Consider the following 18226-nt stretch of genomic DNA (forward strand, 5'->3'; position numbering starts at 1 on the left):
TATATTCAGAACGGCCTCACAGAATAACCAGTGAAGTTTCTGGGCACCTGTTATGTGTCTAACACTGTGGCGGGCAGCAGATGGATAACAGACAAAGTAAACCTGATCCCTTCTTCCCTCCAACCAGTGCTGGACGTCTCTGTGCTGGGCATTGCCACAGGCACTGTGGAGACAGTGGCCAACAAGACCACGAGGTTTTGCTCTCAAGGAGCTTACACCCTAGTAGAAGGTGAAAGAAAAACAAAGAGGGAAAGTATCAGATTAAGTACTAGCAAAGAATTTCAACAGAGTTCCTGGAGCAAGCAGCAGCGTGTTCTGAACCACGGAGTCCGGTAAGAAGCCCAGGAGCTCAGGAACTCAGGCCTCTTTCCTTCTTTCCTTTTAGGAGGCGTACGTTCACGAGCTTCAGGCCATTTTTCATTCATTCATTACTGCAACAAATGAGCCCTATTTCATACCAGTGATCTTGTGGTATTTACATTTTAGTGTAAGGAGACAGACAATTTTATATAAGAAAAACACTGGATGGTGGGGTGTATTAGAAGAAAATTAAAATAAGGTAACCTGATTAGTGACCGGGGAGCTACTTTAGATTAGATGGTCAGAGAAGGCTTCTATAAGGAGATGAAATTTTGGGGCGCCTGTGTGGCTCAGTTGGTTGAGTAAACTGCCTTTGGCTCAGGTCATGATCCTAGAGTCGCAGGATCGAGTCCACGTTGGGCTCCCTGCTCAGCGGGGAGTCTGCTTCTCCTTCTGACCCTCCCCCATCTCATTCTTGCTTTCTCTTTCTCTCTCTCAAATAAATAAATAAGTAAAATCTTAAAAAAAAAAGGAGGTGAAATTTGAACTGAGATCTCAGTAACAAGAAGGACTTAGTCAAAGACTGAATGAAATACATTTCAGGGCAGAGGGAATTGCTAGGACAAATGTCCCAGCACAGGGAGGAGCTTGGCATATTTGAAGCATAGAAAGAAGGCTTGGTGGCAGAGTGAGAAAGGGGGAGGAAGAGGGAGAGACGGAGGGAGGGAGGTAGAGAGAGAGAGGTAAAGGGGTAGAGGTAGGTAGGTAACATTAAAGAAATAATTACTAGATGTGATAATACCGAATAAAGTTCAAAGAAAAGAATATTTGTGTAGGCTGAAAGGGACAGGCTTCACTGAAGTGGGACTCAAATTAGACTGTGATGGAGAAGTAAGCCTTTTATATATAAAAATAAAGTAGGTTTTCTTTCTAGGTTAAATAGGTAAGTGTGGCATTAGGAAATAGGTAGGGAACAACAGCATGAATAGGCCCAGGAATATCTTTTCTTCATGGCCTTTCTCAAAGTGACAGTGATTTATTTATTTGTGTGATGACTTGATTAAGGATTCTCTCTTCCACTAGACTGTAAGCTCCATGACATCACGGACCATGTCTATTTCAGCATTTTCCATAATATGCCTGGCACACAGACAAGCATCAATAAGTATTCACTGAATGAATATGTGGCTGAGAAAGAACAATCTGTCTAGGAGGGACAGTGAGAAGACTAGTCCAAGCAGAGTAGAGGGTAGAGGCTAGGGAGGAGGAGATAAGCCTAAATAAGTAGTCAACTAATTTCTCTCACCAGTAAAATGGCTGAAACAATAAAAACTGTTTAACAACAATCATCTCATAGGGATGTATGAATGTTTTAAAATATGTCTACAAATTTTTTGATAGTCTTTCCCTTCAACAGGTGGAACCTAATCCCCTTCCCTTGAATGTGGCCTGTCCCCAGTGACTCACTTTCAGCCAATAAAGTGGAAGTGACAATGGGCAACTTTGGAAACTAGGTCGTTAAAAGCACCAGGGCTTCTTCTTTGCTTCCTTTTGGATCACTCACTCATGGAAGCCAGCTGCTGTGTTGTGAGAACACGCAAGCAGCCCCGTGGAGAAGCCCACGTTGAGAGGAACTAAGACCTGTGGCCAACAGCCATGTGAGTAAAGATCCTCCAGTCCCAGGGAAGTCTTCAGATGATGCAGCCTTGGCCTAGATCTTAAAGGCAACCTTAGAGAGATCCTAGCCAGAACCACTGAACTAAGCAGCTCCTAAATTCCTGACCCGCAGAAACTCTGAGGCAATAAATGCTTGTTGTGTTTGGGACAAATCTAATACAGCGACAGATGACTAATACAGGCAATGAGAATTAAATGAGATATATAACTAAAGCTCTCTTTTTTTCTTTTTAAGACTTTATTTATTTATTTGACAGAGACATAGCTAGAGAAGGAACACAAGCAGGGGGAATAGGAGAGGAGAAGCAGGCTTCCTGTGGAGCAGGGAGCCTGATGCGGGGCTCGATCCCGGAACCCTGGGATCATGACCTGAGCTGAAGGCAGATGCTTAACGACTGAGCCATCCAGGCACCCATATAACTAAAGCTCTTAGCACAGTACGTGGTACAAACAAAATACCAAATCAGTGTTAGCTCTTTAACTGCGAAATTTAATAAGCACTTAAACATGTCATTCTCTACAAGTGCTCCAAAATATTCAGATGAATCTTCAACATTCCAACTCTATCCATTTAAAAACAAAATGGGTGAGAAACCTCAGCCCACAGAGAGATACGCTCAGCAAACTATAAACATCTTAAGAGTAGCAATTACATCACGGAGATTGTTTTAATCCATACCTTTAAAAAGATATGAATAATACTGAGGTTTGAAAAGGACTTAAAGGAGGGGTGCCTGGGTGGCTCAGTTGTTAAGCGTCTGCCTTCGGCTCAGGTCATGATCCCAGGGTCCCGAAATCAAGCCCCATGTTGGGCTCCCTGCTTGGCGGGAAGCCTGCTTCTCCCTCTCCCACTCGCCCTGCTTGTGTTCCTTCTCTCACTGTGTCTCTCTCTGTCAAATAAATAAATAAAAATCTAAAAAAAAAAAAAAAAAGGACTTAAAGGAAACAGGCTTTTTTTTTTTTAATTTTATTTATTTTTTGACAGAGAGAGAGAGAGAGAGAGAGACAGCGAGAGAGGGAACACAAACAGGGGGAGTGGGAGAGGAAGAAGCAGGCTTCCCGAGCAGGGAGCCGGGAGCCAGACATGGGGCTCGATCCCAGGACCCTGGGATCTTGACTTGAGCTGAAGGCAGATGCTTAACGACTGAGCCATCCAGGTGCCCCAGGAAACAGGCATTCTTATGCATTGTTAATGGGAATGTAAATTGGAGAAGACCCGTAAGAAGGTTATCTAGGAGTATCTGTCAAAATTTGAGTGTTTAGGGACGCCTGGGTGGCTTAGTCAGTTAAGCATCTGCCTTCGGCTCAGGTCACGATCCCAGTATCCTGGGATTGAGTCCTGAATCAGACTCCTTGCTCAGCAGAGAGTCTGCGGCTTTCCCTGCCCCCTGCTTGTACTTGCTTGCTCTCTCTCTCTCTGGCAAATAAAAATAAATAAATAAAAATTTGAGTGTTTATATCCTTTAATTTAGCAATTTCATTTCTAGAAATCTATCTACACATTACTTCCTCATGTACACAAAGATGTATGCACAAGAGTATTTACTGCTTCCCTATTTGTAATAGCAAAACACTAGAAACCATCCAAATGTCTATTGCTAAGGATGAGGAGATATATTATTATACATGTATATATTAAATATATTATATTGAATATACATACATATATATATTATATTGTAGAACAATATACACTGAATGACCCCATCCATTTGGTCTCTCTCACACTCACACACACACACACACACACACACACTAATGCATAAGCTAATTCTTATTAAAAGCTATTAAGATTTTCATAGAAAGGGGGCTAGAAGAATGCAGCCCAGACAATGGCAGTGGACATCTATGGAGACCGGCAATGTGTGTGTGATGGGGGAACATACAGAGATGGAGGTTGAAGGGGAATTTTCATAAAAGTTCCTATGTATTTTATTGTTTAAACCTTATATCAGAATACATACACGTATTACTCATAAAATTTTAAAGACAAAAGATGGGAAAGAAATACACACATAGGAAAAAGACATCACGACTCCGGAAGCATTTAACAGATTTTCTAGGCTGGCCCTTTCTTCCATGACCTTCACTGGGCCTTCTAAGACTATCTTAAAGTGCTCAATCATAAAGTTTGAGGAAGGAGGCCTTCCCTCAGGTATGTTTTACTCAGCACCCCAAAGTATGTATACAATTGACTCAATACCAGCTTGATGGGCAAGAATATGGTTATTCCAAAAGCCCTATCAATTGTGTGGTTATCTTTTGGCCACCAAGGGAACAAACTGCTTCCACTGACAACTGGCCAGATCGTAAAAGACACAAGCTGTGTTCTGGGTGGACTGATCTAGGTAGAAACTATTCTTCCAGGTACTACAATATCCTGAGGCTAACCAGAAGCATCTTAAGAATGGTATGGCCTCCCAAATGGCCAGTGTGTCTGGAGGCAGCTACCATTTCACCCAAAACCAGAGGAGTAGGTGCAAGTCAATGCAAGTAGGATAAAGTGAAGTACTGTTCCACTTCTCCCCACCCCCCAAACACCCCAGGCCTAGGGTATCAACTGTTTCCCTGAAAGAGTATGCCCTGGAGAGCGGACCATTAACTCTCTAAATACCAAACATCACTTAGGACTTCTTACTCATTTACAAGACCTGAACCCACACTGGTCACTAGGACTCAGCTACATTCCCATAAACTGCAAAGCCGGATTCCATCTTTCAGCATAATTCTCTTGTAAGAGCAAAGAAATGTCAGTATCTCTGGAAAAGTACAGCAAAGCTGTATGTGTAACTGTAATGGAGAGACAAGGGGCACTCTCCTTTTACTACCTTTGGGACTGCTCTAGTGTCTGATAGACATTCTAGAATGTCAGATCAGATTCAAGCATTATAGAATTTATCTCTAAAAGTCACACAATATAGTTCAAAGAGTCTAAAAAGTTGAAAAGTTAAATAGAAAACATTAAGAAAAAAAACCCCATTCCAGCCAAAAGATGAATCATGACTTTTATGCATATTACATGACTTTTCATTAGCAGCATTAAAAATAACTACTGTAGACCATTTGCTTATTAGACCATTTTATACTATAAAGTCTGAAATGCTACTTTTTTTTTTACTTTGGGATTAAAATTAAGGATTCTTTAAATAGTAAGTAAAAGAGTTACTAAAACAGATAATCATCAATGATGAATGATTATGAGCCCCAGGGACCTGACATCACAGCCTTCCAACTTGATCTACTGAGAACTTACTGCATCCTTAATATAAAGATGTAAGGCAGAATGGAAAACTGGAAAGAAAACAGGCTCCTAGGCCTTAAATATTTTAATATTAGCACTGCTACACAGCCGTGCAACCTTGAGCCAACTACTTAACGTCTTTGAGCCTTGGTTTTCTTATCTGTAAAGTGGAGATACCACCTCCTACTTCACAGGGCTATAGAAGCAAAAAAGGAGATCTCACATGTAGTGCATCTAACTATGGCCTGCACAAAGAAAACATTTAATGAATGGCAGTTTATCATCTCAATTCTCCTCATCATTGCCATCATCATGCTTAAAGCTCCAAGTACAGTGTATAATCTTCTAGTGTAATTAGATGCATACATAAATAACTATCATACAAGGTATCAGGACTGAGTGCCAAGAGACAGAGAGTATACAGAAGGGCACTCAAGGTCCTTCTTGATATGGCTCTTGCTGACATATCCTTACTTCTGGCCTCTTTGCACCAAACTATAGCTATAATGAACTACTAAAATTCCCTGAATGCACTGTGTTTTTCATTTGTCTATTCTTTTGGACATACAGTAAATACTCATTATTCACAATAGTTATGCTCTGGAAAGTTGCAGCAAACACTGAATTAGTGAATACTGAACCACTGCTCCTAAGAGAAATATAGGGTTAGGTTCTTGAGAGCTGTCTGGTCACATTTTTGTCAACTGGTCATTGTAATACATAACCTTGTTTTATAGCTGTTTCTGTTTGAAGATATCTTATTAATTAAGTATATATTGCTAAACTCATGCCTGAAGCTTATCTAACACATGTATTTTCTCTGTAAGACACATCACAGCCTCGGGACGCCTGGGTGGCTCAGTTGGTTAAGCGTCTGCCTTCGACTCAGGTCATGATCCCCATGTCCTGGGATAGTCCTGCATGGGCTCCCTGTTCAGCAGAGAGTCTGCTTCCCACTGCTTGTGTGCGCTCACGCGCTCTGACCAAAAAAAAAAAGACACATCACAGCCTTCTTGCATTTAGGAGTACTAGACAGTACTTCAGCACTATACTAGGGGGACATTACAAGCAGTGCAATCACCAAAAAGCCCCCAGGAAGTGTGAAAACATGGCAATAAATATCATTCAAAAAGGAAAGCTGTTTACAGTATGAGAGCTGAAACAAGGCAGAATGTCACCTTGTTTGACATCAACTGGAAACACCTGTGTTGGGTGACTCAAATATTCTGCCACTGTATACCAGTTGGTGAAGGACTACAAAAGCACCACAAGTATAGATATTGGGGTTACAAACAAATTTTAACAAGTAGGCGAATTCACAAATACGGAATCTGCAAATGAGGATCAACTCTACTAATGTTTTACCTAGGACGCCCTTCTTTCTTCAGAATTCACCTGGCCAACTCTTATGTGCCCTTCAGGACTCAGCTTAAGATGTGAGAAGCCTTGCCTGGCCCCAGCCATTCTGGTTAGATAAATCCTTAAAAATGCCCCCCTAGCTTTTGGACCTGCTTATTTGCTCATCAGGCTGTTTTACAATTGTTTACTTTTCTGTCTCCTCCGTTTGGCTATAAGAGCCTTGGGGGCAGGAATCATCGTTTTTGGTTTTGAATCCAAGGCCTAATTCTATAAAAGCAGCTCATTAAACATTTGTTGAATTAACAGTCTTCAAGGAAGGGGGAGGACACTCCCTAAACTGGTTGAGAATGGCTATGGGTATGAAATCAGAGGTTTCATGAATAAAACAGCAAAGTGAGTGAAATTTTTAACTATTAGTTTAAAGGCTTTCAATGCAAAATTTGATTTTAACTTATTTCAAACTAATGGCTTTTTTTTTTTCAGGTGGCATTAACTTCAACTCACATTGTGATAAGGACAGTTCTTGTTAAGTGATCTGATCCATTTTCTTATTAAGCCACTTTGAATTGCTTTTTAAAAAATAATTTGCCAATAAGAGCATTTTAACTGACAGTTACCCTTAGACATAAAAACATAGAAATTAAATACCAATTTTATTTTTATAGCTATTCTGATTTAGGACAAACGCCTTTTACTTGAACAGACCGTCAGATATGCATAACATTAATTTTAGAAAATCACTCGGAGACCAATGAGCTCCCCTTGGACCAACATAAAGCTCACTTCACTACACCATCCTCCTGCGCAGTCACTCCCCTCATCTCTGAAGATCTACGGAGACTAAAATGGAAAGGGTTTCAATTCAATCTCTCCCTGCTTTATATATGAAGCCCTGGGGCTGGAGTAAACTTTTCCTGCATACCTGCCTTCCCAGGTCCTTCTTGCATTAAAAATAAGAGCCAAGCCAAGAACAAAATGATTCTTTTGTTGCTAGATTCCTGGTTAAAGAGGATTCAAAAGCCAAAATATGTAGCAAAGATTTGAAAACCTGTATGTCCTCTCACACTGAGTACCAATTTCCCCTTTTGATTCTTCCCACAATAATGCTGATTTACATGAATGAGATGAGAAAGACCTAACATTGACTCTTCATCTTGAAAGATTTCATCCCTACCTCAGAACAGCGATCTCCATGACAGACTCTCCCAATGGAATCCACGGTTTGCCCCAGTGAGAGATGCTAATGAACTATTCAGTGCTTCACTGTGGTCTATTTTCACTTGATATAATCTCTGACCAAACTGCTAATTTGCTCTGTCAATAAAAGCAAGGCCACAATTTATCCTATTCTTTTTACAAAAGGGAGTGAGTACTGGCTTTTCCCTAATTACTGAGAGTCCAAAGATAAGTGATAACGAACAAATACTGGGTGCTATAGCCCATCAGTTATTTCATCAGTAATTTAAAAAAGTGAAATAGAACTAAGGGGAAATATCATAAAGCATACTAAGGGTAAATTATGGTTTTCAGAAACTTTTATTTTAGTTACACATATATGTATGTAGGGATGTGTTTAGTGGGTAGTGACATAAAACATTTCTTTTTGTGGGTTTTGGGCAAAATCTGAAAGCCACTGTTGCAGCCCCTGATCCCTGATCTTAAGTGCTGACCTGCCCCGCCGCCCCCACCTCCACTCCCACACTGCTGCTGAGAGCTGACGGTAGCTTCGGAAATGTGTGTAAGCACTTGTATTCGAGCACAGTGCTCCCTGCCAGTGGCTGATTCTGAACGTTGGGACTCCATTCTGAAGAAGAGAATATCTGCTTAGCCCCACGAAAATGGTGTATCTATTTTTTTAAAGATTGATTGATTTGCCAGAGAGAGAGAGTGAGAGAACACAAGCAGGGGGAGCGGCAGAGGGAGAGGGAGAAGCAGACCCCCCGCTGAGCAGGGAGCCCAATGCCAATGCGGGGCTCGATCCCAGGACCCTGGGATCATGACCTGAGCCGAAGGCAGACGCTTAACTGAGCCACCCAGGTGCCCGGAGGTTTATCTATTTTTAAGCACTCTGCAGGTGTAGCATTCATTTGGTACTTGAGTCTTCTTGCCAGTGCACGTCTTTTCTAACTAAACCGCAAAAACTGAGGACAGAGGCTACAGCACCTAGTGACAACTCTAGCACCTTATACACAGGAGATGCTCAATTAACATCCTTTGCATGAGCCCTTTCCCTCTGGCAGAATCCCTCTTTTGGAATCAAGGCCTACTGAGATCTGGCCAACTTAGGGACTGAAAACGTTTTTGCTCTAGGCTTGCTTGCCTGGCCAAAGTATTTCACCAACTCTGCTACCTCCTCCTGTGCTAGTCTAGAATAACTATCATTAGCTACAGATGGTTTACAGATTAGTTTTACTACAGTGTACAGCACTACAGCCAAGGCTGCATCTGTAAGTTTGTGAACTCTATTAAACAAAGTAAGCTCTCATTATCTTATATAAGTAGACTACCCATTTTTCTTCGAGGTTAGAATGACACTCTTTATTTGATACTTACACTGCTCCTTAGGAAAAATTGACTCAAGAATTTCCAACTCCCTACAAACTACTCTACTTGATAAAACTGTTCTTTGCAGAAAGGGCTAACACCTTATATATTTGGTAAATGCATACTATTACCCATTTTACCTGACCTTAATGTGCTGGGATCACAGTATGCAAAACATCTCAAAAAGTAAAACAATCAGAGGTGAGTGCTCTATACCTATAAATTCATACTAAACAAAACTAAACATTCCCAGCTTACACAGAAATAAAATCACACATTTGCTACCTGCTTATTCATTTCTGTGATGTTTATCCAGACTTTGTTCAAGCCCAGCTCCCCAGATTCAATCTTCTCGAGTTGTTTTTGTTCGCTGAGTAGTTCTTCATTAAGTTTGGGAATTTCTTGGAATGAACTTTTCTGATTAGATTCCACTAAAAGCAAAAATAAGAATAATAATAAATAACCACAGAGTACTCCCTTGATTCCAAGATGAAAAAATGATCTTACAGTAGGAAGGAAGACAGGTTAATAGAAGTCAATCCTGGTAGGATGACTGAATTCCTATCTACCAGCTACACTGTTTTTTCAAATTTATGTAAATATATAATTTTAATACTAAAGCACCATTTTAACTGGGGCTATTTCACTACTGGGGGTACAACCTTTTAAAAGTCAGATGGCTAAAAATGACAACAAAGTATCAGCAGAAAGAGTTGGACTCTGTAATTTACTGTGATCCTGAGTAAATTACTCCAATTCTTTGAGCTCAGTTGCCTCATCTGTATTACAGAGATAAAATACACTTTACAGGATTTTTAGAATTAAGTGGAAAGAATGGTTGTAAAGTACTAAACAGGGCTAAGCAGGCATACAACAAGTGATAAATAAATATAAGTATTAACCAGAGCAATTAAGGAGCTTTGTGATTAGTCAGTGAAGATTTATAAACCTTACTCCATTAATGCTCAAGGTGATGTCCAAAGTTATATCCCTAAATGATTAAATCTAACTTTTTTTTATCTCTCAAACTGGTAAAATGCAAGATGGGTTCTTAACCACCTTTCAAGTGCTATTATGAGGATTACGATTTTAAGTTTTTTTCATAAACAGCAAACAGTGTTTTCTTAGATCTTAAATCAACCCAAAAGCTCAAAGTGAAATAGAAGATAAAGGAACATGTTAGGTGAAGTGTAGGCTGATATTTGGCTTTCCTTTGGAAAACAGTATCTCCTGACTGGTTTAGAGATTTGCCAGCCTGAAGGCAGAGGCCTGAAAGAGTGCTTTCTCCTCTGTCTTTAAAAAGTATTTTTCCTTTTTATGAAAAATAAAATATTGATCATGGCTGGTCCTCCAGAATAAAGCCCACATCATTTTTTTTAAAGCTACAGATTGCCCGATTAGTTGTTATATACTTTCTTTAAAACCAAAAAAAACTGGCATACAGGACAGATACAAAACAACTGACTAAAATTTAAGTGCCATGATTTTTTTGTTCCTCTCTGTGGGGTCAGCATTTGGAATACACCTGGCCATTTTAGGCACTCGGTAAGTATCACTGACTGCATAACTCCCAACCACATTTCTCATCCCTTTACCTTCCTCTTCAATCTGTTTTCTGGTAAAGTGGATTCTCCAGACACACCAACCTTTTTAAGTCTCAGTGACTCTATACACACTATTCTTTCTGCCTAGATGTCCTTGGCTTGCCCCTTCTCCATTTGTTACCTTAGCCTAGTTAGTTTCTTTTAAGATTCACCACAAATAGCTGGGCTCCCAGGTTGGACGCCCACCACCACTTCACCATTCCAAACTCTATCTAGCACTTAACACACTGTGCTGTAACTATTTACTCATGTGTCTCCTTTAGCAGACTAAGAGAGAGAAAGAGCTGCTTAAGGATAAGGACCAGGACTTATTTGTCATGTATTTCCAGGGCCCAGCACAGTGCTAGGTACACAGAAGCACTCCAATGCCTTTCCAGGGAAATAATTGTAGGGTATGAAATGGAGTTAATGTTGTCCTATTAAGTTAAACAAAGAAAATTCAATCAAACAAACTCAACAACAAAAAACTCCAGCAAAAATCAGGGGCGGGGTGGTGGAGGTATCCCTGCCAGAAACAAGCCCACTCTCTCAAAATTCAGATTTTTTTGTTTTTTAAGATTTTATTTATTTATTTGACAGAGAGAGACACAGCGAGAGAGGGAACACAAGCAGGGGGAGTGGGAGAGGGAGAAGCAGGCTTCCCGCTGAGCAGAGAGCCCAATGCGGGGCTCGATCCCAGGACCCCGGGATCATGACCTGAGCCAAAGGCAGATGCTTAACGACTGAGCCATCCAGGTACCCCCAGATTTATTTAAAAATATATATTTTTATTAATTTTTCAAAAATATGCACGAAAGGATTTCTTTATAAATGAAAGATTTCCCTCAGTGCTTTTAATGCAACATTTGGTTTACACTGGTTTGCAGGAATTTTGTCAGTATAAATTAATACTGTAAGAGTAAGAAAAGAAAGAAAAGAAAAATGATTTTCTTTTACATTTTCAGTGAGGTTGTAAAGTAAAACTTATCCCACACATCTGCCATTCTCAGGTGGTCAAATGTCCCAAGTGGGGGGTGGGGGTGGGGGTCTCTGTCCCACGGTCTAGACGAAAGAAATAGAAGGTAGAAGTAGAAGAGGAAATAAGACAAATATATAAATAACCTGGGTTGCAGTTATTAACTAACAACATATTAAGCTGACAAGTCCTGAAAACCCTCTGGATACTTAGGATTGTATGAGCCAAGAGAGGATCATTTTCATTACACGACTTGGGGCTTTTTAGGAGAGAGTAGCCTAGTCAAGGCACTTTGGCTACATAAATGGGAGGAAGCGCAGCAAACAACTTATTATAATTTATGTTCTTTCAACATGGAAAGCAACTCATTTAAAATCTAGTATATTAATACTCAAAAGAACTTACCTAGTTCTTTTCCTGATCTCTAAGACCAGGAAGTAGAGATTTCTGCATACACTCTTTAGACAGAACACATATAATGCTAACAGCAATATTTTAAACTTAAACGTCTTTAGTTTGCATAAACTTTTATGTAATCATTCAACTTGTTATTGAGTCCCTATCATGTGCCCAGCCCTGCACTCAGCACTAGTGCACGCTGAAGACCCTGAGGCACTCAGTCTGCGGGGGGGGGGCGCGGGGGGCAAGGTGTCACCACGGAATTACTACGCAGTGGGATGGATGGTATAATAGAGAGATGCCCAAAGTGCTCTGGTAGCATAAATATGTCTTTGGGTTTTATGGATGGGAAAATGAAGGCTCAAAAAGAAGAAGTGACTTATCCACATTTTACAGTTAGTAATGAGCAACCCAGGATTTGACAGTCAAACATTCTGCTCTTAGGACCAGCACTCTCTCTAGTATACTCCAGCTGTCAGCCACTTACACCCTAATGCCCTCATTACCACAATTTTTAAGTTCTGTACTAAATGACCAACTGCTACCCTGCCTGTGTGACCGAAAAGGAAACAGCCTGATTTATTCTTTCCTTCTCTTCTAAATTCTCTTCCCCCACTCTAGCGTTTCATTGTTGAGTGACAGGGAGAGATGGCTGAGAACAGAATCTTCCTTAGAATAATTGTGGAGGTCTTCGGAAGTACCTGGTTCTGGAAAGAATACTAAGTTTCAAGACCAGTGAGTACCTGCAGCTTAAGGATCAAGTTGTTCCTTGACCACAAGGAAAAATACCAAGTCTATCTGTTTTGCTTTCTATTTCAGATATTCCAGCAATCCTGCCTCCTTTCCTGACAAGTGTCTTTGAAAATTTGAAATAAAGAACAAGGGCTCTGAATTTCTCAAAAAGGTATTAAAGCCAGACCAGCAGGTGGTCTTCTTTGAATCCATGACTTCACTGTCCTCTTGAAAAACAACAAATAAAAATAAACTTACTGAAATATATCTAAAGTAGAAATGTAATTCAAAAAAAGACTATTTAAGCTTAACAAGACTGACCTCATTTACTCAAGATGATGGTTTTCACACAAAGCTATTGGGCAAGTGGTCCACAATGGTTCAGCCAATGGACTGACTATGCCCCAGGCTCCACCCCCTTGAAATCCTGCTTTAGACATTACAGGGCTGGCATTTCTATTGCAGCAAACGAAAGATGACAAAGCAGCTGGACTGACAATTCCAAATCTGCTTCATTCAGCTAGATGACAAATGTAATCAGGATCCCAGGGGCCTGTTGCTCAGTGGTAGAAAGCAGGTCTCACAGTTCAGGGTACAAGTCCTGGCATCTCCTGAATATAGTGTTTCCAGGGATTGGTATTAACGAGTATTCAACAAATATTTGTCGACTGATTGACTGCCAGGTCTATTACCTGTATACACTTCAAATATACATTTCTAAAAAAAGAAATTCCCTGAAAAGCTCAGCCAAGGTATAAATTACATGGGTGTCCTGTAAACACAGGCATAGAGCAGTCAGGGAAAGGAATCCCTGGAGGGTAGAAGTGAGCAAAGTTTTGAAATGTATAAATAAATAATTGCTATATGTGATCAAAACAAGCTGTAGCACAAACCTAGGAGGCCCAATTAATTACAGAGAGATGAGGGCACAGACAGGTGTCTTTAGTGATTATTTATAGTTAAACACTGTTTCTGAGAACCTCATTTCCAAGTATGATTACCACTTACAAAGAAAACATGGCCTTAAAAACATTTTGCAATACTGGTATGGACAACCATTAAGGAAGAAAATTAACTAGAATACAAAATCTCATTCTTTCTTATACTGTACTCTGATTCCACCAGTTGATTAAACATATAAGTCAAGATGATTCTGGCAGAGAATTGTGCTTTACCCTACTCCTTTCCTTGAATCAGAAGAAAACATTTTTTTCAAGCAACATTACTAAGAACATCATTAACACAGTAACTAAGGATTAGCTGTCCCTAGGTCAGGTTCGGAACTTGAATAACTGCAGGCAGCAAAGAGAAGCTGGAGTGAAGGAAAGCCTGGAAGTTGTGATCTCCTAAGGCTTAAGATGGGAAGTGAGGACACAACTTTAATTCCAGTTCTGGGGCCAGATTTTGTTGACCTTGAGAAAGCCTAGTGGTCAGTTTCCCCATGTGTTAATGCTGCTAAACTTAAGGCATTTGTGATTAACTTGAAACTGGTTCTTTAGCTTAGAAAATTAACCCTTGTGGGCGCCTGGGTGGCTCAGTTGGTTAAGCGACTGCCTTCGGCTCAGGTCATGATCCTGGAGTCCCGGGATCGAGTCCCCCATCGGGCTCCCTGTTCAGCAGGGAGTCTGCTTCTCCCTCTGACCCTCCCCCCTCTCATGCTCTCTCTATCTCATTCTCTCTCAAATAAATAAATAAAATCTTAAAAAAAAGAAAATTAACCCTTGAAACCTAGAACCAAAGATCGGTTTGCTAAAGGAAGATAGGTCAAATGTGGCTGAAGCTACTCTGCAAACACACCTTTCAGATGAAGTACCTTGGATGTGGCAAAATACAACTTTGTAATTTAGAAACTATAAAACTCCTCAACTTAAAAAGTCTCTTAAGCTTTAAAACTCACGAGACAAATATTTATTTGTCATTTGGTACACAGTAAGCACCCCATAAATGCTAGCTATTATTATTGTCCATTCCATACAGTTTTTCTTAAGCAGGAAGTTGTTTGACAGACACTCCCACATTCTTTCTCAAATGGCCCTGTGAGGAGGAAGGAAACAGCCCAATGTTGCTATTGCCACTTTATACTTGGGGAAGTATACTTGGGGAAGTATACTTGGGGAAGTATAAAGTGGCAACAGGTGGAGGTTAACCAAGGTTCTAGAATCCTGGACCTTAGCACTTCCTTTCTGCACCTTAGGTGTTGACCGCAATGCCATTATTTCAGATGCTATTTGTCCTGATGGTGCATAAGCACTGTTTTTTGTTTGTAGGTTTAAAAACTAGCAAACAAACAACTGTTCCCATATTCAAGCTGACAGCTAAGAAAGAGTATAAGAAGGCTGGAAGGAATATATAATTGCTTCATCAGAGTGGGCAAAACTATTCAGCGCGGTCCACTTTGTGGACCTAGAACCTGGAAACAAGATAACACTCTGAAAAGGGCAACCACTTACTTGTTCTAAATTTTTCCTTGAGGGCATCCAGATCCTCCTTCAGGGCAACTTGCATCCACACCAAGCCAACGCAGGCCACAACACAGGCGGCAAGGATGACAAAAGCACAGAGGGGATAACAGATCTTGCAGCATCGTAAATAGTCTCCCCTGATCATAAGAACAAATTCAACCAGGAGTACAAGAGTGATTATGAGTACAGCTGTATTAGAAATAGCATACATGTGTCACCATATAGCTATTTACAAGGCAACACTGGGTACCACATTCTTAAATCTGAAGAGCAGACTGCAAGTGACTAAATAACATGACCCATGAAGAGCTCATCTTTTGAATACAAAGGTTTCAAACTTCACATGACAGAGAAAGAGGTCTTGTGGGCATTGCAGCCCACAACCGTCATCATGGATTCAGGTCTTTGGGGACAAGTTCAGGTTAGGAAAGTGTCAAGACCAGATCTCTGCAATAAATTACAGCACTGTAATTTACCTATCTATTTCTTTCTTTCCAACATGGATCCCCTCCGGGGGAGCCTGTTTCAGATTACTGAAACTTCATAAACTTTTGAGCAAGTTTTACTGCAAATGAATGAAAGAAATAGGAACTGTAGGTTTAAGTGGACACCTGGTGCACTCTAGCTTATTGGTTTAGAAGGCAGGAAACACGGAAGGCAGGAAACACGGAAAGGGGTTAGATTTCACACCAAACTTCAACTAGCACTCAAGGTCTAAACTAACTCAACAGGGCAACTATCCCAGTGGAACTGTTCCATTTCATCATACCTTCATATCCCAAATCTAAGATTGCCCTTAACTACTTAACCTGACAAAGCTCATTAGAAACCAAACTCTTCCTTTAACAAAATAAAAGAACAAAGACCCTCTAAACAAAGAAAAAAACCTCAAAGGATTTAATCTCTTTCAGCACCCCAACCTTCTGCCCAGCCCTTGCTTCCACATCCTCAGCACAATATTTTCTTTCAGTGTGCTCCCTGAGAGGGTCCAAGGACACCTTCAAGATTCCCTTTGGTCTTCTGCCCCCCTGGGCCCCAATTCCCAATGTCCTCAAAGCTCACTACTGGTTTTGCCTAGTGGCTGCATCATCTAAAAGTGGTTTGGGAAGAAGTTGCCTCTTCTTTTTGTTTCCTACCCTCCACGTACTCTCGAGGCTCATACTTTTGTAAGTTCCTCACCATATCCCATCACCTTCAAGATCTGGACTGCAAAGAATAACCTGAAGTCTTAAAGTCCCTGTCTCTACTACACTTTTAAAAAAGGTCTAGTCCCAAAAGTTTCTTTGCTCCCAGGTACCTCTTCTTAGCTTTTCTGCCACTCCCAACTTGGGTCTCTCCGGGCTCTTGGCACATTCCCCACATCAGTATCTCCACCCTAGATTCAGAGTTCTTCCTACACTTACAGACAGATCTCTAACTTATCCTTCATTCAGAACCCGAGCTCATCACCCTAACATCTTTTCTTTCTGTTTGCCGTCCAAGGTCTACACCCTTTTTCCTTTCTAAGTACACCCTTCTCCTTCCTTTCAATTTTCCCCCTTGGTAGTATAAGGAAATGCCTTTTCCCCCATCCCACCCCTCACCACTGCATCACTCACTTGACAAAACGAGAGCGATTTTCAACTAAACCGAATTCCTCTTCCTCCTCGGAGCTGGATTCAGAGTCTGAGTCAGGAGGCTCAGTGCGAAGGAGGCGGTGGCCTGAGCCTTTCTTGGGCTTCTTTCTCCGACTGTCCCCAGCCAAGCCGATCAATGCATTGAGCTCTTTGCGCTTCTTCATCTTTTTGTGTGGGGTGAGTGGTGCACCCACTCCTGAGCTGCCAGGTTCGTACCCGATGCCCAATTCTCTCGCTACCTTGGAGCTGCCTTCCAGGGTGGGGAATTTGGGCCAGAGCCCTGGGTCAGTCCCACCCAGGGGTGGGACTGACCAGATCCACTGGGGGCTAGAGATTGGAGCCCAGAGGAAAGTGGAACTCAGATGGGTGGGGGAAGTCACACAGAGATGGCCAGGCAGCTGGTGATAAAAATGGGTAAGGCTCTGGGCATGGAGTCTCTGATAAGAGGGTGGTAAGGGGAGCAACCTTTATCTTCCGATAGGTATGTAATATTTCTAAGTGTGCTCCAGGAGCTGAGGAAAGACACACCGATGGGTGTTTTGGCCTTCCGGTGGACTTCCAGTAGAGAGCGAAAAGAAACTTGTTCTTGAATGGGAGAAGAGGGGGAGGTGAAGAGCTAGACAGTGAGAACGCGCTAGTCGCTCCCTAGCTGGAGAGGTGGCAGCAGAAGGGGGCTCGCAGCCGCTACAACCCCGACACAGCTTGGGCGCCAAGAAAATGACGGGGTCTTAGGGTGATCACCGTTCTTCGGCCTCCGCCTTGAGTTTGAAGGGGGCCCGAGACTGAGGAAGGCCTAGAGCACGGCTCGGAGGGCTCAGCCTGCCAAGTGCCAGTTCCGCACCTGGGAGACCCCAGCCTTGCTGTCTGGGCCTGGGGGGTAGGGCGGTGCGGAGGGGCGACGGCGGCTCAGCCCACCTGAAGCGCTCCCGCCCAGAGTTTGAGGTGTTCTGGCGACTCTCGGCAACTCACACGCGCCGCCTCCACTCCAGCCGCGACTCCGGCCCCCGCTCCGGCTGCAACCGCAGCTGCTCCCAACTTGCTGGTGGTGGTGGCGGCGGCGGCGGCCGCGGGCTCCAAACCCGGGCCATCGCTCCAGCCCCAGCTCACTTCCTCTTTGGCAGCAGCCGCCGGCACCGCCTGCCAGTAAGCCGCGCTTCCATTGGCCATTCGTCGGGTGACGTCACACCAGGGGGCGCGAGTGGCGGCGGGAGGCGGGGCGTTAAAGGTGCCGTGGCTCCGGCGGGGGCTGGGTCTCGCCTACCAGTTGAGGAAGCCCCGCCCCCAGGAAGGCCACCTGGGATCAGCGGCTCACCTGGCCCGGGGCGGAGTTTTCTTTC

The 18226-nt window shown here is 42.2% G+C and overlaps 1 protein-coding gene across 3 annotated transcripts in view; it reads right to left on the reverse strand.

Moving 5' to 3' along the window:
* Window positions 1–18015, reverse strand: part of EFCAB14 (EF-hand calcium binding domain 14) — a 38512-nt gene extending 20497 nt beyond the window's left edge. For 2 of the 3 annotated variants that reach the window (XM_031032525.2, XM_031032524.2), the window contains exons 1-3: window positions 16872–18013; window positions 15262–15410; window positions 9407–9552 (exon numbers count right to left, since the gene is read on the reverse strand). In XM_031032525.2, coding sequence (XP_030888385.1) covers window positions 9407–9552; window positions 15262–15410; window positions 16872–17053 — 477 coding nt within the window. In that variant the 5' untranslated portion in view covers window positions 17054–18013. Of the gene's footprint in view, window positions 1–9406; window positions 9553–15261; window positions 15411–16871 lie in introns of all 3 variants that reach the window. The other variant, XM_006737437.3, reaches the window with a different exon arrangement.
* Window positions 18016–18226: the final 211 nt, after the last annotated feature.

The sequence above is a fragment of the Leptonychotes weddellii genome, chromosome 4 (assembly GCF_054177405.1).
Source record: "Leptonychotes weddellii isolate Sample4059 chromosome 4, ASM5417740v2, whole genome shotgun sequence".
NCBI lineage: Eukaryota > Metazoa > Chordata > Mammalia > Carnivora > Phocidae > Leptonychotes > Leptonychotes weddellii.